The following is a 21,181-nucleotide window of genomic DNA, read 5'->3' on the forward strand; positions in this document are numbered from 1 at the left end:
TGATTCTCATTTTATAAACCTCATATCTGATGTACATGAGCAACCATATATATAATGATCTTTGTCCATTTGGGGGATGAAGTCACCTTTTCTCAATCTATTTTTTAAAGTCAGGTTTATTGAGATATAATATACATTCAGTAAAATTCACCTTTCTTTAGTGTACAAGAGAATTCTTAGAACAGTTCTCTTGCCCAAAAATGTTTCTTCTTGCCCTTTTGTACTATAAGCTCCTCTGTCAAGGAAAAGATACCCAAACCTATAGAAAAGTTTTATAAGAGTTTATTTGAGCCAAGTTTTTGAGGACATGCCCAGAAGCAAGATCTCAATGGATTGGGAAAATGCTCTTGAGAATGACAGTTCAAAAACAAACGTTTTTATTGATTTTAGAAAAAGAGGAAGAGAGAGGGAAAGAGAAACACTGATGTGAAACATTGATGTGAAACATCAATTGGCTGCCTCCTGCATGCCCACTACTGGGGATCGAGCCTGCAACTCCGGGCATACACCCTGATCAGGAATCAAACCGGAGACCTTTTGGAGCATGGGACAAGCTCAACCAACTGAGCCACACTGACCAGGGGAGAAGAGCAGTTTTGAGTTTTCTCTATGAATTTAGAATCAAAGATGAGAACATAAGGAAGGTACCTGAAATCCATTGGTGGTAGATTAAGAAGGCAGGAGAAAGCAAAGTGAGGAAATCACTAGAATAGATAAAAAGTAAAATGGAGAAACACACATTGCTTTGACATTGGTGGGCACAGGATACTTAATAATGAACATTTACAGTAGATATAGAGATGGAATGCAAGAAACATGGTATCAATGAGGGGTTCTGTAGCCTCCTGCTCTGGTGCCTGCAGTTGTACCTTTAAGAAAAGAAAATTACTCTGACATTTAAAGGTATGTTATCCTAGATACACAAGAACAGTGAACAGGACTCGCCTATGGCAAAGACTGATCTTCGCTAAGGACGCTGTAGGCCTGGGACATGACTACCTCCTATGGCATCCCAGTTGGGAATGTTTGATCAAACCACCCTGTGTGGTTTCTTTCAGTCTCTGCTATGTGCCTCCCCCTCCCATCACCCCAAAAACAGCTATAGATCTGTTCTCCCTCCTTTTCCAGAATATCATAGAGATGAAATCAATACAATATATAGCATTTCTCAGTCAATTTTGAATTTTATTTAGGAAAGCAACTTCTGCTCAGTTCATTCTTAACCTCTAGTGATTTTTTTTTTTTTTATCAATTCACTGTGTCTATTGGATATTATTTCATCTTACAGAGAGTTGTATATCTTATTTCCTTTTGCGGGTTGTAACAAGCATATCTGTTCATTAGGGTAGTAAGGAGATATAGGGTTTCAAGTGAAGGAATATATAAATGCAAAATCTACTAAATAATACTCATTAATCTCATCTGCTAAAAATCTTCCCTGATGTCAGTTAGTTGTTATTAAGTATTAATAGAAAGGTGCTGTACATTTCTTTTATTTTTTTGTATCTTTAACAAATTAAACCCATGGAAAAAATCCTGTTTAAAGTTAGAATATTTCCAACTATGAAGTATGTGGGGAAAAAATGAGTGTTTTTATAGGTATCAGGGTGGTTTTTTTGCAATCACATTATGATGGTTAAAATGGTATCTTTATTATCTTGAATGGACAGATTAGTGGGAGGTTAAGGAAAGGGCTCTATCATTTCCACTTGTTCACTTTATTATATTATCTCCAACTTGTGGTTATTCACCAGAATCATTTGATAAACCTTAAATCCACTTAACCACACACAGATAAACTCAAATTGAGTTATTCCGAGTGTTCCCTCAAGTACCTAATGTACAGGGCTGATTTGGGGCCACACTGCTTATGACCATGATTCATTCTAATTGGTCAGTTCTTCAGCCACAGTGTTTTTGTTGTTGTTTAACATATTTTTAATATGTAGGTCAGTCTGCTCCATATACCAAATTAGAGATCTCATATTAAGCCATATTTTTTTTCTTATTTATTTATTTATTTATTTATTTATATTGATTTCAAAGAGGAAGGGACAGGGAGAGATAAAAACATCAATGATGAGAGGGAATCATTGATCGGCTGCCTCCTGCACGCCCCACACTGGGGATTGAGCCTGCAACCTGGGCATGTGCCCTGACCAGAAATCAAACCAGCAACCCTTCAGTGCACAGGACAATGCCCAACCAACTGAGCCACACCAGCCAGGACTGATCTCTGAACTTTTTATTGGCCTCCTGCCCCCCCCCCACAAGGTGTGCCCCACTTCTGCTGCCCGTAACTTTGGTGTCATTGACCTCAGACACCACTTTTCTGTCCACAATCCTGTGGGTGATGGTCTTTTGGATGGATTGTATGGAGGGGCTGTTGTCCTGGGCATCACCAAGATGGAAGTCCCCCCCTTCTTGCAGCAGGTGGGGCAGGTGGTGATCTCAGACTCCAGTTTTACGCTGATGTTCAGCAGGGCCTCATATTCCTGAGCCTGGCACTGCTCCTCTGCCCAGATCTGGGGCAGCTCTGCCTCCAGGGGCAGCAGGATCTGGTTGAGCTGTTCTGTCTTTGTGACATAGTGCATCTCCACCTCCCTCTGGCTGTTCTCCCAGCTGGCCTTCAGATTCCTCATTCAGTCCAGGTCGAGCTCCAAGGACTGGACGTACGTCTCAGCTCTGCATCATCCCAGCAGCTCCTATCTCAGTAGTCTGCAAGGTGACCACTGCGGTGCTCTCCTCAATCTGCTAGGATCAGTACTTGTCTAGCTCCTCTCGGTTCTTCCGAGCCAGCTCTTCATACTGGGCCTGAGTGTCCACCAGGATCTTCTGAGGTTCTGAGATCTGGGGCCATCCAACTCCATGGTCAACCCAGAGTTGGCAGTCTGATTCTGTAGACCATTTACTTCCTCCTTGTGGTTCTTCTTGAAGAGCAGCTCCTCGAGAGCCCTCCTCTGTCTCCAGTGACCTTTCAGAGACCACTGATGTCACTCCACAGACTGGCACATGGCCAGCTCTGTCTCATACTTGACTCTGAAGTCAGCAGCAGCAAGACGGGCACTGTCAATCTGTAGAATGGTGGGGGCATTTTCCACAGAACTTGTGAAGATCTGAGCCCTCAGGTTCTCGATGATTTTGAAATAATGCCCCCAGCCCCTGACCTGGGGTGGCTTCTTCCCTAGATGTTCCTGGATTTTGCTCTCCAGGAACACCTAGTGAAGGCTGATTATCAGCCTCCAGATTTCTCTCCCTCTCCAGGTAGGAGGACAGGTTACTTAGGCATGGCATAGTCTCCTTCTCACTCTAGATAACCCCCTATGCCTGCCAGACCTCTGGCTATCACTGCAGCCAAGCCCCTGGACCCTCAGCTACCCTACATACTGGTAGAGTGGGACACAGAGGTCCGGGAGCCTGAGCCCCTACATAAATGCTGGCCATGCTGTTGGCTGGTCGAGCTGGTTGGTGGCTGGGGGATTGCATGGAGCCCAGGGTCCCGTGGTTTGTGGGAAAGCTAGAGCTCAGGTTGTTCAGGGAGGAAGGCGAGAAGCCAAGACTCAGGTTCAAGCAACCAATGTTTTACTCTTTTTTTTTCTCACCTGAGGATACCTTTCCATTGATTTTTTTTTTTTTTTAGTGACAGTGAAGGGAAGGGAGGAAGTGGGGAGAGTGAGAAACATGGATGTGAGAGAGTCACATTGATTAGTTGCCTCCCACACTCGACCCTAACAGGGTTGGAAAACCTGCAACCAAGATACACGTCCTTAATTGGGAATTGAACCCACGACTCTTCCATCCGTAGGCTGACGCTCTAACCATTGACCTAAACCAGCCAGGACATGTTTTACTCTTAATATGGCATTTGCTGTAACTCTGAAACCCTTCTTTTTAAGTTATATTGAGTTTGTTTACATTTAATAATTGTAATAAATGCTTATAGAATAAATGCATAAGTGAATTTCTTCACACCTCATTTGTGTTTTGGGGGGTTTTTGGTGTAAAATATCACCCGAGGATATTTTTCCATTGATTTTTTAGGGAGAGTGGAAGAGAGAGGGAACGACAGAGAGAAATATCTATGTGAGAGAAACATCAACTGGTTGCCTCCTGCTTGAGCCCAGACTAGGGCCCGGGCCAGGAAGGAGTCTGCAACCAAGGTACGTGCCCTTGACCAGAATCAAACCCAGGACCCTTTGGTCCGCAGGCTGATGCTCTCTCCACTGAGCCAAACCAGCTAGGACTGTTTTTGGTTTTTTTAACCATAGTTAACATGAACATGTAAAATGAGGGATAAATGCAGTCTGATATGATTAGTCAATTTGATATTTGATGATACGTAATATGAACTAGTTTTTTTTTCTTCCAGTAAAAACTTCATTTTTAAAATATGTTTTAATTGATATTTTTTTAAGAGAGAGAGGAAGGAAGAGGGAGAGAGACATCAATGAAACATTGATCAGCTGCCTCCTGCACACCCCTTACTGGGGGTTGAGCCTGCAACTCGGGCATGTGCGCTGACCAGGAATTGAACCAGACCTTTTGGTGCATTAGATGACACTCAACCATCTGAGCCACATTGGCCAGGGCAAAACTTCATTTTCTTATGTCAGCTTTCTCCCAATCCATTAATAAATTAAGAACTGAACTGGAACAGGAGAGAGGTCCCATTTTAAATTCAAACAAAGTAAAGACATTCAGACTTAACTATAGACAATGGTAATGCCATTTAACAAGATTAATTCAATGTATATGTAACTGTCTACAAACATAAGGTTTTCCCGATGGCACAGCCCTACACTGCAATCATAATAATTCAACTGCTTTCGCATTTGGCAATATCATACAAATGAATTTGCTGATTACTAGCAATATTACAAAATGAACCCAGGGCCACATAATCAAGAGTCACAACAACAAAGAAACTAGGAATGCAGGTCAAGGCAGGATTTTGCAGCTGGCTAGATATGATGCAATTTGCCTGATTATCATTTAGGTATTTGCTGTAATGAATAAAGTAAGTATCTCCCAAGTTACTAGAAAAAAGGTATTACCTATCACCATTCTGTGACCAGGAAATTAAAATGTTTCCTGAATTTATAATTCAAAGAAAAAATTCTTTCAGAAGAACCATTCTCTATGTGCACAATAGAAGCTCTATTTAAGAATCACACTTAGACAATATGATATTAAAGTTCTATGGGAAAAACTAAGAGAGCTTTTAATTTTGCTTTCATATCAAACTAATAGAGCACTTAAAAATTCAAGAAGAGTGTGGGTTAGTCTGATTCAAGAAGTGCTTTCAAAATTCAACCACCTAGCTTCTTTTCAGGAGAAACTGTACATCATCACAAATATTTTCTAACTTAACTTTTGGAGAAGGAAATGGAAAATCAAACCCACAGCACAATGGTTGTGGTAGATATTTCCTCCTCAGCATCAGGCAAAGCCTTCTTATAAACCATTCTATTTCAACAGATGATTCAGCTGGTCCTGTAGATCCGATGACTGCTCAACACTAGAAATTAGAGAAAAAGTTTATGTAGAATGAGCAATAAAGACATCTCTGCAAATTATTTGTACTTTAACATATAAGTACTGTTGAAGCTAAATCAACATGTACATTGGTCTTCTAGGGTCCCAGAAGTTTTTAAACAACGAAGAAAAGGTTTGTAGAGCCAATTAGTAGTGTAAACAATATTGCAAGGGACAGATTTAGTCCACTAAAAAAAAAAAAAAGGCTGTTTAATGATGTTAGCACATTTACTCTACTTAATGATGATCACCAATGTAAAAAGTTTTCTTAAGGTTGGTCTCTACACCGTTACTCTTAGAAAGCCTTTCCTAGTAGTGCATGCCTTTGAAATATACTGTATTCTTTATATCCCAAATGAGCTATGCCAGAGTGTCTATCAATTTAAGGGCATCTGTCTACCAGAGTTATGCACTAATCCTAGGCCCTGCAGTATAATTCCCTATAGCCTACTTCAGTTGGCTACCCACTCCCCTATCTGTTGGGTTACTTACTTCTTCTGAATAGCTTCTTGCCTAAATCAGAAAAGGAAGGAGGAAAACAAACATAAGAAAACTCAGTGGACTAGTAGAAGTTATTTACAGCCAGATATATACAGGCAGAACACATTTCCAACTTATGTCACATTCTATATTTCTGTCCATTCCATCCTAAGTTTGTGCTCATGAATCTGTTCACTACCAGAGTGCAGAGCTGCCGAAAAGATAGATTCTAAACCCAAGGAGGTAACAATATCCTATCACAAGTGTAGGATGTAGTTTCACAAACTACATGCATGACTCAAATTTGGTTTGCAGAGTATGTAGAGTCAAATGGTCACATAGCTGATATGTACACACCCAATGAATGAACATCTAGTTATTTAAATATCAAGTTAAATTCCCAACCATACATTTCCAGAAGGTACCTAAGTATAATATCAACAACATAAAATATAAAACAAAATTAAATAAGATGAAAAGCTAATTAAATCATAACATTATCCAAAGTTATGATGGAGAAGATGTCTTTACATTCCAAAATCTCCTGGATGATTTACATGTAGCTAGGGCTGCGCTACCTGTAGGGAGTGTAGGATATAGGTCAGTTATACTTGACTTCCCACTGAAGGAGCAGGCTCCCCAGGAGAAAGCTCGAGCACAGACAATCAACAAATACTAAATAAGTGACTCCTGGGTGCCAAGCACTGTGCTAGCATGGTCCTGGCATGGGCCCTGCCATTATGGGGTTTACAGTCCCTTCCTCTCAGAAGCTCTCAAATTAACACAGAAAGGTTCACAAAAGATGGTCCCTGCTCCTGATCTCACCCCTCACCCCGACTTCTGCAATCTTTTCCAGAAGGAACTCATCCTTGACCAGCCCCACCAGTATTCCCAACTCCTGCTTCCATAGGAAAAACAGCTGAAGCACCAACACAGCAAGCAGCGGCCAAATTTGTAGCAAGTAGTCAGCAGAGAGGGCATACTCACTGGTATTGAAGATGTGTAGTTATTATTGCCATTTTCCTTAAACTCTGCATTAAAAAAAGAGAAATAGAACATCACACTTCCTTGTAGCCACACAAACTATGTATATAAAACCCAATTCATAAAAGAAATGGTTTCTTACATCTTCTGAGTGCAAGATGGCATCTTCCTGTAGTACCATGTTCCGAGCTGCCTGACCTAGCAGCTGGAAGACAAAAATAAAATGGTAATATTCAAAATTTCCAAACTTTCTGTAACCTCTCTGCAGCTGTTATGCCTCTGCCCTCTCTTCTCCCACCCTCTCCTATACAACTACCAACACTCTAAATGTAATGGAGGACAATGTTCCATTTGTTCATGTTAAAAATCCATTTCTTTGTCACTGTGGCAGCTCTGGCGTGGGCTCAACACCTGTTCCAAAGGCCACTTCCTAAGAAATGCAGTGCTCCGCAACTGCTGAGTTCTCTGCATAGCTTATTAGTCTAGTGCTGCGAGGAGAAGTCTGCAAATTAAAAAAGCAACCTTTGGTTCCACAAGCCCATTGAAAAGCTAACTTCTGATTTTTTAAAGGCAAATTTGAGATTTGGGGTGGTTTGAGAGGAGCGAGGGGCAGGGGTTAGGGTAGGACTGAAGGCTAGAAGGAATGCAGCTGCTTAGAAGCGGAATAAGAGCCCCAGAGAGGGAGGGAAAGGCTTGGGAAAAAGCTCAGGATTGAAAGTGGGAAACCTCAAGGTGAAGGATAGCAAGATGGGGGTAGGGAAGAAAAAAGAGAGGAGAAATGTGGAGGCAGATTTTAATTTCACTGATGGCTGGGCCCTGAGCTCTGATTCAGTGGGGGTGGTCTGTGGTCAAAGAGATGGGACTCAACACTGAGAGGCAAGAAGAGATCAACAGAGGTTTCTGGCCTACTGTCGCACCCTGATCCTGGCAGACGCTGTCGGCCTTGTAAAGGGAGCTATTGTTATGTGTGTCCTCCAACCTTCCTTGTTCCTTTGGGTCAGAGTGATTATGGTAGGAAGGGGACCCATGACTTCAAATTAACCAGGAACACGAGCACTGCTACAGCCACCAGATTCCTTCCCTCATGGTAACTTCTATTTATTGTCATTTTTACATTTTAAAATTAATAAACCTTTACATACTTCTAACGTCGAAACAATAAAATAAGACCTTCTATTCCATAGTCTCTCACCTTACTTGAAAGGTAACCTACAATATGCCCTCTTCCATACCCTGCTATTTTCACTTGACAACAAACAGCTGAATCTGCAGCATTTTCATTCAATCTCTTGCTTTAAGGGCTGCACAGCACTCCACTGTACATGGCCCGTAGGAGTATTCAAAGTCCCACAAGAGTATGTGGACTTTGGGACTGTCTCCAGTTTTTTGCTATTATGAGTGCTACAAAAAAAAGTGCCTTAAATATCTTTGCTCCTTTTTGCCAGCCTATCTTTGGGACAGACTCATAAAGTCATGATTGTAACAGCTAGATCTGAGGGTTTTAATTTTGCTCCATACTGCCAGGTTCCTCTTCCATTAGTTATGCCATTTTGAATTCCCACTTTACAATGTCTGAGAGTGCCTGTTCCCTCCTGTGGCCACTTTTAAGTAGCAAACTCCAAACTCCTATAGATGGGGGATGTGACTGACAAACTGATGGCAGAAAAAGGGGTTCTAATGGAATCTTCATTCATTCATTCATTCATTCATTCATTCAATGAATATTTATTAAGTTCCTATGATATAAGAGACAATAAGAGACATAGTCACTGTCCTAATGGGGCTCACAGGAGGGGGTTACAGAGAGGACACCGGCATCACAATACCTGCCCTGAGTGCTGAGGGAAAGCACTGGATGCCTTGAGCACATGGTCCTGGGCGGGCAGGAGGGGTATGTCTAATCCATTACAGGGGCAGGTGTTCAGGGAGCGGTTCCTAAAAGAGATGTCTTCTAAGCTGAGACTTAAAGGTTGGGGTTTAGAATTCCTCATCAGTGTACCAGTAATTTTACAGAAAAGTGACATGATCAGATTTACCATTTTATAGGTGTGGTAAGTAGAATGGACTAGAGAGGGACTGAAGGCAGAGGGATTGGTTAGGAGAACACTGCAGTATTCTAAGCCAGCAACCAGAGTGGCCAGAACCACAGGCGTGGCAGTAAATAAAAAAGGGACCCTGGCCAGTTTTGTTCAGTGGTTAGTGTGTCAGCCCGTAAGGGTTGCATTTTGATCCCTGGCTCTGGTGGGGGAGCATTCGGCAACCAATCGATGTCTCTCTCTTTCTCTCTCCCTCTCGCCTCCCCCACCCCCTTCCACTCTCTCTGAAAAAGCAATGGAAAAAAATATCCTCTGGTGAGGACTGACAACAACAAAAGGGCGGGGGGGGGGGGGGTGGAAAGGGGTTGAGAGACTTTTAGAAGATAGATTTGGTGTGATTGCCTGGAATGCTGTTGTAATGCAGGGCCAAGGTCGTTCCTTTGATGACAGATGTATTTGGTGGCATTGTACATCATTTTCTTACATAAACCGACCACACACATAGTGTATGATCTAAGGTTTTCAGTTTGGGTTTCTTTTGAGTACTGAGTCTTTTTAGATTTTTAGGGTTTTCACCCCAGGCCTTTACCACTGTCTTGCTTATAATGAACTCAACAGCAGCTTGTCTTAGTACTCATCTTCAACAAGTATTTCTGACTTTCAACTTAGTTTTCATAGCAATAGCAACCCTCTTTTTCTTTTTGTACTCATAGTTCATTGTTTTCCATATTATTCCATTAAATAATGTCATTTCAATAACAAGCTAAGCGCTTTACACAGGTTTAGGGAAAAAACAAAAAGGACCCCCACTAAGCACACGATTCACCTGGAGCAGCACATCAGTCACAGCATTCACTGTGCTGTGGACACACGCTGGTGTGTTTCTCCCTCACTTCGTGCCAGCCATAGTGGCCTCCATGCATCTATTGTGCACATGCCCATCTCAAGGTTTCGCACCTGCTACTTCCTTGGAGCTCTCTGCCTCCATTTTGCCCACATGACTTGCTCCCTCACTTCATTTTAGTGCAGTGGTTCTCAACCTTCCTAATGCCGCCACCCTTTAATACAGTTCCTCATGTTGTGGTGACCCCCAACCATAAAATTATTTTCATTGCTACTTCATAACTGTAATTTTGCTACTGTTATGAATCGTAATGTAAATTTCTGATATGCAGGATGTATTTTCATTGTTACAAATTGAACATAATTAAAGCATAGTGATTAATCACAAAAACAATATGTAATTATATATGTTTTCCGAAGGTCTTTGGCGACCCCTGTGAAAGGGTCGTTTGACCCCCAAAGGGGTCGCGACCCACAGGTTGAGAACCGCTGTTCTAGTGTCTGCTCAAATGTCACATTCTCAGAGAGCCCTTTCCTGGTCAATCTATTTCGGTAAACCCTTTCATCACTCTCTAGTCCCAGCTTTATTTTTCTTCACAGCATTTATAACCACCTGACTCTTGTATGTGTGTCATTTGTTTGTCTCCTCACCAAAATGTTAGTTTCCTAAGTACAGGGACTTTGTTTTGTCTCCTGACACACAGCAAATACTCAATAGGTGTTTATTAAATGAATGCTGTGGAAGGAATGTTTTACATATGGAAATTGTCAGTTCAAACAAAATATCTATGTGGAATCTGCTGAAGAGAGAAGCAGTGCTCTACGGGGTTGAGAAGGAGTGAAATCAGTAAGACACCCCAATAACCTCATAGTCTACTAAAGAAAATGGCAAGGTATGTAAGCAACTATAGAAGAAGGAAATACAGTATGTGGTAAGTATCATGTAAGAGATTCAGTAAAAAGATGAAGTTCATGTGCGTTCCTGCTCCAGGGAGCTCGGGGGCACCTTTCCCTTCCCCCTCCTCTTCCCTCTCAGGTGTGCATCTCCTAACTCTAAGGAACCCCACAGGCTTGTAACTTGGGAGCAGTGGGCAGCGGCAGCGCTCCTACCAGGCTGACCCCTGACCCTGTCTCCAAGGCCCCCTTTTCTCAGATTTCCCAGTGAGCCAAAGCAGCCCCACCCAGGCTCTCCTGTTGCTTCTTCTATCCTAAGCCCTTTCTTGTTTCACTGTCCCCAGCTTTAATAAATGTACTCTCAAAATAATAAAAATTTAAAAAAAGGAAAATACTGACCTCACCAGCTGATTGCTCAACAGAAAGTTTGCAGGCCAGAGATTGGCCCAAAATACTCAAAGTGAGGAAAAGCTAAAACCTAGAACTCATGGTCCAGTCTCTTTCGGTTAGGTTCACCAATAAGGAGGGACCAGTCCTAATGTAAGTGATATCCACAGGTCACTCACTCCCTAATTTTATTTCATTAACAGTTTTCCTCTTTAACTTCTGCTTAGAATCATCTGCTTAGAATTTGCTATTCTTGCATTCCCCTAGGTCCGAGCCGCAGTTTGCCGACCACTGCCCTAGGAGATACATATCGAACAATCAAGTGTCAAATTAGCAAACAGAAATGAGTATAAAGTCAGTAACCTGGGTGATCATCAATCAGTCACTAACCAAATGCTAGGGTCACCATCTGTCACAGTCTGTTTTCATAACAATAAAACACATTAACTTTAAAAGTGTCAACCTCCTTGTGTTGTTCAAACAAGCCAGAGTGAAAATAAGCCCTCTATTGAGTTGAGGAAGCTTTCAAAATGAAATTGGAAGTTCTACAGAAGCTTGTGCACTTGGACATCTTGACATATAAATATAACTCTAAATATGAAATATGGTTAATAGAAAATACCAGTATTTATAGAGGGGGGAGGTGATCCTATATAGGTTTTACTTTTTTTGGTCTTTTAATTCAAAAATGTATGAAACATAGAAATTTTTAAAAATTCTACAGGATTAGCACTAAGAAGCAAAAATGTTCTGTTAAGAATGGAAAGAATTTTGAAAGGAGGAAACAGATTAAAAGATACTCAGACACCTGCAAGTTATAAAAACCTAAATGTAACTGCTAAATTTTATAGTTCATCAAGAACATTTAAAAGAGATAAAGGTCTTGCCCAACTCGTGTGGCTCGGTGTTTGAGCATCAACCTATGAACCAAGAAGTCATGGTTCATGTCCAGGCACATTTAAAAAAAAATAAAGAGAGAGACTTCTTTTATACAGGTGGGTACAGGATAGTTAACAGTCAATAATTAACTCAATTAACAATGAGGGGATTTGTGGTCTCCTCCCTGGTCTGATGGTTGTGCCCAAAGGGGTCTGAAAAAAGTGATGTTATTTATAACATACCTTTGACATTCCAAAGGTATGTTATTAAAAAAAATAACTAGAATTCAATTGAACTTTTACTTTATAGAAAATGCAAGCCAGAAGAACAAGTTCATTGACTATACAATTGTAATGAGATATTCCAGAATGTTGAAAATGATTTAGGAAAATAAGTATTTTATCAACAAATAAAAAACAAAAATAAAACACAAATGGGAAACTGTTGATGATTTTTAAAAAGAGAGAGAGAGAGAGAGATAAAGGTCTTAATACTATAGAGTATTGTCTCTCTGATCTCTCCATTCTTTGTAAATGTCAATTAATGTAAATAACATAATAAATACTGTCTTTTGACAAAATAGAATATCCAGGAAAATGAGCATTTTCCAGTAGCAAATATAGTTCAGCAATGGAAATGTTTTAACTGAATGAAAGAATCAATCCTAACATGTGTGTGTATGTCCTTTTTTGGGGTTTGGAACTAGACTCATCAGTGGTTAATTTTCCATTAGTTGGTGTGGAAATCTGGTTTCTCCATGATACCTGTCAGTGAAGATGAAGATTATTTCTCAAAAAGAATACATATTTCCAGTATTTCTTTTAATAAAGTATGCTACTGTTAAATATTTTAAAATTATAAAAATTTTAACCATAAAAAAGGAAATATGACAAAAACTTTTTTAAAAGAAAAAGTAAATAAATAAATAAATAAATAAATAAATAAATAAATAAAAGAAACAGAAACCCAAGAATGTGCCCAGTAAGACAAATCAAAAAAGAATAAATCCATAGACAAGTGATGCACAAAAGATGGAAGACATCTGGGATGTTGAAGGCAAAACCATGCGGAATTTGGGGGCTGGAAGAGACAGAGACAACCCGGAGAAATAAATGAGGAACTGGTTAGGATTACTATCCCCCCTCCCCGCCCCCCGTCGTCCTGCGACCACCGCCGCTTTTTAAAACCCAGATTCCCATCCTCTCGTTCCTTTCCCCTCTGATACCGCTGGTCCTCCCAGCACTACACTTCCCAGAATGCAACACCTCCCTCCGCGGACGAGCTCTACTCGCCGCCACAACCCACAGCCCACTATTCCCAAGATGCAACGCGACCCCCTGTCCACCGCCTGGAAAGCCCGCAGTCCCGGGGCCCGAGGCCCGGGGAGTGGGCCGCGGCTCACCTCGGAGCTCCGCGAGCCCTTCAGCACCTGCTTGGTGAGGGCGATGACGTCGGTCCCGCAGGTGTTCACCTTCTCCGTGAGGAGCCCCTTCACGGACTGACCGAACCGCGCCTGCGAGTCTGGCGCCCCGGTCGCCATTCCCTCACCGCCGCCAGTGAACGCCTCCGCGGGGCGATGGCGAGTCGCCGGGGCCAAAAGAGCCGCAAAGCGGAAGGCAACGAGGAGGCAAGGAAGGGACGCATTGTGCCTAGCAGAGGTTCATCTTGGCTAATTTTACAGTCATTTAAAATGCTCAGTTGATACCCGAAAGAAGACAGGTCCCGAGCAAACATCTCTGGAGGAAATGGAGGACAATTTCAGTAAATTCGTGGTGTAAAGTCAGAAGACCATTTGTGTGGCTGCAAATTGTGCAACCTCTGCGTCGTGTGTTCCTCATCAGTAAAATTAAAATAATGTTAAATCTCCAAAGGGTTCCGAGGGTAAATTAAGATCATTCAGTTCCACTTTAACAGCACCGTGCTCGTATTTGTGAGCGAAATACAAACGCAGTGCTGGGCTGAGGATCGAGAAAGAACCGAGACACACACAGTCCTTGTCTCCAAGGCGCTCCCAGGCTGATGAGGCCTGTAAACAGGAACAGCTCAATAGAAAAATTGGTAAAGTTCACAAACAGACAATTTTTTAAAAAGCAAATGGCCAATAAATGTAAAAAGTTATCAGCACCACTAGTCTTTTTTTTTTTTCCTCTTAATCCTCACCCGAGGATATTTTCGGGAGAGTAGAAAGGAGAGGGAGAGACAGAGAGAAACATCGATGTCCTTTGCTTGCCTCCAACGGGTGCCCCAAGTGGGGCTGGGGATGGAGCCTGCCACCCATCTGGGATGAACCCTTGACCCTTCAGCCCTCTAACCAAAGCTCCAACTACTGGGCAAAACCGACTAGGGCTTTTTTTTTTTATTTTTTATTTTTTTTTTCAGAGAGGAAGGGAGAGGGAAGGAGAAACATCAATGATGAAAGAATCACTGATTGGCCTCCTCTGCAGGCCCCCCTCCCCCCCGCCCCCAGGGATGGAGCCCACAACCCAGGCAGGTGCCCTGATGGGGAATCGAACTGTGACCTCCTGGTTCATGGGTCGGTACTCAATCACTGAGCCATGCTGGCTGGGCTCCACTGGTCATTTTTTTTTAATGATAAATGACCTCTTTGTTCTATTAAAAGCAAACTGATTATCACCTCGGAAAATAGTACCTGAAATGTTTCATGTAGTTCTGTTTCTTTTGTAGCTAATGCACAAGAGAATGAGAGTGGCATATTACAAGTTTTGTTTAAAATCTCCTTTACTCAGCCCCACTGGTGTGACTCAGTGGTTGAGCATCAACCTGTGAACCAGGAGGTCCCCATTGGATTTATGGGCCAGGGTTGCCGCTCAATCCCCAGTAGGGGGCATGCAGGAACAACCAATTAATGATCCTCTCTCATCATTGATGTTTCTCTCTCCCTCTCCCCTAAAATAGATTTTTTTAAATCACCTTTACCCAGTACCAACATTACTTTTCTTCCAAATGCTTAGATTCATGTTTCTGGTGATTCTTTCATTTAACTCTTGTTCTTAATCAACTTTATTAAGTTGTAATTTATGTGCAATGACTACATTCTTTTACCTATTTTTTAAATGTTTTTATTGATTTTTTTTTTATTTTTTTTATTTTTTTTAGAGAGAGAGAAATGGAAAGCAGAACATCTATTGGCTGCCTCCTGTACGCCCCCTACTGGGGACCAAGCCCTGACCCGGAATTGAAAGGGCTACCACTCCGTGTATGGGATCACATTCAACCAACTGAGACACACTGGCCAGAGCTTATTGATCTTTTAAAGAACCAGCTTTTGGTTTTGTTAATTTTCTCTATTGCTTTCCTGTTTTAAATTTTATTGATTTCTATTTTTATTTCTTTCTGCTTAATTTAGGTTTACATTGCTTTTCTTCCTCTAGTTTCCTATGGTGGAAACTTAGAGTATTGATTTTAGATGTTTTTTCTTTTCCAATATATGTATTCAATGCTGTAAATTTCCCTCTAATTACTGCTTTCACTGTAACCCACAAATTTTAATAAGTTGTATTTTCATTTTTATTTAGTTCAACATATTTCTTAAATTTCTCTTAAGATTTATTCTTTGACTCACGTGTTATTTAGAAGTGTGTCATTTAATTTCCAGTATCTTGGGATTTTCCCAGCTATCTTTCTCTTACTGGTTTCTGTTATTATGTGGTCTGAGCATATTTTGTATGATTTTTGTTGAAGTGTGTTATATGGCCCAGAATATAGTCTATCTTGGTGAATGTTTCATGTGAGCTAGAGAAGAATGAGTATTCTGCTGTTGTGAATTGAAATAGTCTATAAATGTCAGTTATCCAGTTGATTTGTAGCTAATTAATACTAATCATCTGAGTCAGGCAACTGCAGTGCTGCCCAATTTTGGCTGAAAGCTCCGAGAAAACAAGTATGAAACTTACTTGGATAAGTGTAAAATATCTTCATGTTCTGGTAAGACTCCTGCTTTTGGCTAAGATGGAGTAAAAAACAATTGGATTTCCTCACACCTGAAACAACTATATAAATAAGATAAAATATATGATGTAATCATTTTCTTTAATACACTAAGCATCAGACAATAAACTCTAGTGATCTCTGAGGCATGGGGAACAAATGAGATGAGTCCAGTAATTTCTCCAGCTTACTGCCTGAATAAAGTTTCACAGGGAAGGAAAATTCAAGCAGAGCCTACTGGAGGAGACAAACCTGGGAGAGGAAGAGACAAGGCTGGGATTCTGGGGAGGTCAAGGAGGCTAGAGGTTGCAGGAAAGCAAAGAGAGCACTACAGTCAGATGAGTGTAGGGGGCAATGATTAATGTCTCTAGTTTAAGGTCATCCATTTCTAAACTCCGTAAGGATAACGAGCAGTACCTATTTGTTAAAGGTTGAATATTGGTGATAGTTAAAACCTTGAGAGGGGTGAGATCAACCAAGAAGAATGTAGATGGAGAAGGGCCAAGGACAAACTTGACATACACAAGATGACAGAGGGAACGAGAAGAAAAACAAAAGAATTACAAAGAATCCAGAGCTACGTGATATTTTGTATTAGAGGGTTTAAAGAAGATGGAAGTCCTCAACAATGCTAATGGAGAGCTTTTATAAGAGAAGGTCTGAAAGACCTCCATCCGATGGATTCAGCAACATGAAGGTCACTGCTGATGTAATTAACAGAAGTACCAATAGGGTGGTGGGGTCAGAGGCCAAACTGCAATGAGTTACAATGAGTGGGAAATAAGATAGAGACACAAGTGTTCATCACATTATTTCACCAAGAAGTCTGATTGAAAATAGGAGAGAAATTAAAGGAAAATTAGAGGGGAATTTAAAGTCAGGATTTTAAAATTTCATGTGGGATAAAAGTCTTGAGTGTATATGTCAGCTGAGAAGAAGAAGTGAATAGAGAGGACATGTTGAAGATGCAAGAGGAAAAGAAATCTGTAGGTAGGGGAGAATAAAGTTAACAATAGGTGGAGGGCTCAATTTCTCAAAAAATATTTTATTTAATACAGTTAAAACAGTTTCTTTCTGTTCCTCTCTTCCTTTATTCTTTCTAAAAATGTTAACTCAACTTTGAAATGGTAATGTGTTCACATGCTTCAAAATTTTATAAAGGTATAAAAAGGGTGTACACTGGAAAGTCTTGTCCAATGGTGTGCAAAGGTGTAATGCTCACCATGAGAAAGTATCTTAAGACCAACAAATGAAGTAAGCAACTCCATAGAATATAAAAAATTTATATTCTTGTAATTTACTTACAAGAATGCAGGTTGGCCCTAACTGGTTTGATTCAGTGGATAGAGCGTCAGCCTGCGGACTGAAAGGTCCCAGGTTCGATTCCAGCCAAGGGCATGTACCTTGGTTGCGGGCACATCCCCAGTAGGAGTTGTGCAAGAGGCAGCTGATCGATGTCTCTCATCGATGTTTCTAACTCTCTATCCTCTCTCCCTTCTTCTCTGTAAAAAAATCAATAAAATATATACAAATAAAATAAAAAGAATGCAGGTTGGAGCAAAGATGACCCAGCAGTTTTGCGAAAATTTTCTCCACTAACAGATCCTGTTACATACTTTTTTTGTTTAGTATAACTTAGATACTAATGATTGATAAGACCAGGGACGCAGTACAAGCCAGGGGCTGTACCTTCTGGTGGTCTTGTGAAAAATGATTGTTTATAATCAACACTTCAGTTTGATATTTATCTCAGTTGTTATACCATTTCAGCTATTTCTAACAATAACATATAAGGCTACATTTTAAGGAGCACAGATACTCATCAACTGGAAGGCTTTGGTATGCTTTGCTAAAGACAGTGTTGGTCAAAGCTCAGAGCACTCCAGATAGAAAATTGGTTTTGTTTACATCAACATCTATACAGTTTTTCTTCCCAACTATTTTTTCCGTAGACAACTAAATTCATAAGCTTCTTGTGTATCCTTCCAGAGATATTTTATGCACAGACAAGCAAAAAGTACATATCTTCTCTGGAGGGAAGAATGGAGGCATTTACTACACACCAATTTTGCTTTTGCTTTTTTTTTTTTTAACCTAATGCATTTTAGAAATCTTGCCATAAAAAGTACATAAAGTGTTTCCTCCTTTTTCTGATTGTAATCCAATCTCCTATTGATGCAGCATTTATTACTGGAAATTATAAATATTGCTGAAATGATTTGTATATCAAACTATGAGACATCTACAGGTTAAATTCTTAGAATTGGAATAATTTATTCAAAGGTATGTATATAGAAATTTTCAGTCTATATTATGAGAAGCAGAATAGCATTGCTATTAAGAGCTGAGAGCTCTATACTGCTTGAATCCTTGCTTCATCACTGACTAGTTCTGTGGCCTTGGGCAAGTCCTTCTGCCTGTTTCCTCATCTGAAAAATGAAAATGGTGATAATAATAGCACCTATCATAGAATTGTTAGAAAGAGTACATGAAATAGACCTAGTCGGTGTGGCTCAGTTGGGCATTTGTCCCATGCACTGAAAGATTGCTGATTCAATTCCTGGTCAGGGCACATGCCTGGGTTGTGGGCTCGATCCCTGGTAGGAGTTGTGGAGGAGGCAGTCCATTGATGTCTTCCTTTCACATCAATGTTTCTCTCTCTCTCTCTCAAAAAAAAAAAAAAAAAAAAAAAAGTAGCCTGGCCCTAGCTGGTGTGGCTCAGTGGATAGAGCATCAGCCTGTGGACTGAAAGGGTCCTGAGTTCAATCCCAGTCAAGGGAACATGTCTGGGTTGTGGGCTCAATCTCCAGTAGGGGGTGTGCAGGAGGAGGCAGCTGATTAATGATTCTCTCTCATCGATATTTCGATCTCTCTCTCCCTCTCTGAAATCAATAAAAAATATATTTTAAAAAAATTTAGCCCAGCAGCATGGCTCAGTGGTTGATCATTGACCTATGAACGAGGAGGTCATGGTTTGATTCCTGACCAGGGCACATACCTGGGTTACGGGCTCATTCCCCAGTGTGGGGTGTGCAGGAGGCAGGCAATCAATGATTCTCTCTCATCACTGATGTTTCTATCTCTCTTTCCCTCTCCCTTCCTCTCTGAAATCAATAAAAATCTATTTTTTTTAAAAATGTTAAAAGGTCTTCTTTAAGAAGAAAGAGAAGGAAAGAAAAGATAAAAAATATGAACAATAAAGTGGTAATAAATACATATCTATGAACAACTGAATCTAAAAAACAAAATGAACGAGCAGAACAAAAACAGACTCATAAATACAGAGAATATTTTGATGGTTGCCAGATGGGAGGGGGTTTTGGGGGATGGGTGAAAAAGCTGAAGGGATTAAGAAATACAAATTGGTTGTTACCGAACAGTCATGGGGATGCAAAGTACAGCATAGGGAGCACAGTCAATAATATTTTAATGACTATGTAACTATGAATGGTGTCAGATGGGTGTAAGATTTATTGGGGTGATCACTTAGTAAGTTATGTAACGTCTAATCACTGGGGTGTACACCTGAAGCTAATATAATGATGTATGCCAAGTGTAATTTTTTTTAAAAAGAATATTTTTTTTTTTTTTTTGGCAAATAGCTTTCTCTTGGTTAGTTTTTCATTTTTTTTTTAAATATATTCTATTGATTTTTTACAGAGAGGAAGGGAGAGAGATAGAGAGTTAGAAACATCGATGAGAGAGAAACATCGACCAGCTGCCTCCTGCACATCTCCCACTGAGGATGTGCCCGCAACCCAGGTACATGCCCTTGACCGGAATCGAACCTGGGACCCTTCAGTCCGCAGGCCGACGCTCCATCCACTGAGCCAAACCGGCTTCGGCTAAAAAAGAATATTTTTTAAAAATAGCTCCTCATTTAAAAAAATAGCTCCTCATCCCTCCCTAGCCTTCCATTTCAGGGCTCCAGAGCCTGATTCAATCAACCTGTCAGATGTTATTCTTAAGGGATCCCCCACAGCACACCTCCTTCATGTCTGCAGTCAGGACCATTACCATTCCACGCACATCCTGCCCTTCCAGCCTCCACATACTTGACTGCTGTTGTCTCTTCTGGCAGTGCCTTCCTCCCACACTCTCCATGCCTCTGCCTAATAGTCCTAACACTCCTTCAAGGCCTACCTCAAACCCCCTTTCTTCATAAAGATTTCTCTGACTACCCCCACCCATACCTCCAACCGTAAGTGGTCCTAAATGAGCCATTTTTGGCCATTTCGAGTCGTGGGCAACCAGACAGCCTGGCTGGCAAGGCCTTGCCCAGTTTCAGCATCCATCACACTGGTCTGTATTCCTCCAAGTACAGACACTGGCAGGTCATCCTCAGAGAGGGGCAGAACATCCTTTGTGAATCTCACTCCATGAGTCCTAGTTGCCTGTCTGAGGTCCCACCTCTTCTATGATGACTGACACCAGGAATGTTCACCTCCTTGGGGCTATGACTTCGTATGATAATATCAAATCATTGATAAATACTGATGAGCCACTGAAGACTTTTATCTATCAGGGAGATTTGATAAGAACTCAGAACAACCAGGAGGCCCATTTTAGTGTAATAATGATAACAGTAAATATTGAATGAGCACTTACTTCATCCCAGGCAGCACTTTTACATGCATGATCTCATTGAATCATAATCCTGAGAAGTGGATTTCATTCTTGTTCCCACTACCAGAGGAGGAAACGGAAACATTTTTTTAAATCCTCACTTGAGGATATTTTCCCACTGATTTTTAGAGAGAGTGGACGAGAGAGGGAAAGACAGAGAGAAATATCAATGTGAGAGAAACACATAGATTGGTTTTGCCTCCTGCACTCACCCTGACCAGAGCCCAGGCTGGGGAGGAGTCTGCAACTGAGGTACATGTCCTTGACGGGAAACGAAATTGGGACCCTTCTATCCGCAGGCTGATGCTCTAGCCACTGAGCCAAACCAGCTAAGGTGGAAAAAACTTAAAAGTCTAAGTTAACATAAAATTACCATGTGATCTAGCAATTCCACTTCTAGGTATATACCTACAAGAACTGAAAACAGGTATTTAAATACATACTTGTACATCCATGTTCATAGCAGCATTATTTTCAATAGCCAAAAGGTAGAAACAACCAAGTGTTCATCAACTAATGAATGAATAATATTCCATACAATGGAATAAGTGGTCCTAAATGTTTGACCA

The 21,181-nt window shown here is 40.9% G+C and overlaps 2 protein-coding genes and 1 pseudogene across 4 annotated transcripts in view; all 3 read right to left on the reverse strand.

Moving 5' to 3' along the window:
- Positions 1-1,996: 1,996 nt before the first annotated feature.
- Positions 1,997-3,570, reverse strand: LOC139021771 (keratin, type I cytoskeletal 18 pseudogene; annotated as a pseudogene).
- Positions 3,571-5,189: 1,619 nt separating this feature from the next.
- Positions 5,190-14,428, reverse strand: BORCS7 (BLOC-1 related complex subunit 7). The gene is made up of 5 exons (XM_070432381.1): positions 13,441-14,428; positions 7,142-7,204; positions 7,003-7,046; positions 6,028-6,048; positions 5,190-5,518 (listed from the first exon to the last, which is right to left on the reverse strand). The coding sequence occupies exons 1-5, from the start codon at positions 13,576-13,578 to the stop codon at positions 5,467-5,469; spliced, it is 318 nt and encodes a 105-aa protein (XP_070288482.1). The 5' UTR covers positions 13,579-14,428; the 3' UTR covers positions 5,190-5,466.
- WBP1L (WW domain binding protein 1 like) overlaps positions 7,031-21,181 on the reverse strand; it is an 87,872-nt gene continuing 73,721 nt past the window's right edge. For all 3 annotated transcript variants that reach the window (XM_070432378.1, XM_070432380.1, XM_070432379.1), the window contains exons 6-7: positions 7,142-7,204; positions 7,031-7,046 (exon numbers count right to left, since the gene is read on the reverse strand). The gene's annotated coding sequence lies outside the window, so the exon portion shown is untranslated. The remainder of the gene's footprint in view (positions 7,047-7,141; positions 7,205-21,181) is intronic.

The sequence above is a fragment of the Myotis yumanensis genome, unplaced genomic scaffold (genome assembly GCF_028538775.1).
Source record: "Myotis yumanensis isolate MYYU_CA2020_CCGP unplaced genomic scaffold, mMyoYum1.0.hap1 SCAF_13, whole genome shotgun sequence".
Classification (NCBI taxonomy): domain Eukaryota; kingdom Metazoa; phylum Chordata; class Mammalia; order Chiroptera; family Vespertilionidae; genus Myotis; species Myotis yumanensis.

Bases quoted from the DNA above. Each gene is read 5' to 3' on its own strand.
- BORCS7 (XM_070432381.1), bottom strand. From the start codon at position 13,578: ATGGCGACCGGGGCGCCAGACTCGCAGGCGCGGTTCGGTCAGTCCGTG. The intron at 7,047-7,141 runs GTAAGAAACCAT...TTTTTAATGCAG, and splicing joins CCATCTTGCACTCAGAAGAT to AGTTTAAGGAAAATGGCAAT. The intron at 5,519-6,027 runs GTAAGTAACCCA...TCTAATTTCTAG, and splicing joins CAAGAAGCTATTCAGAAGAA to TGTTGAGCAGTCATCGGATC.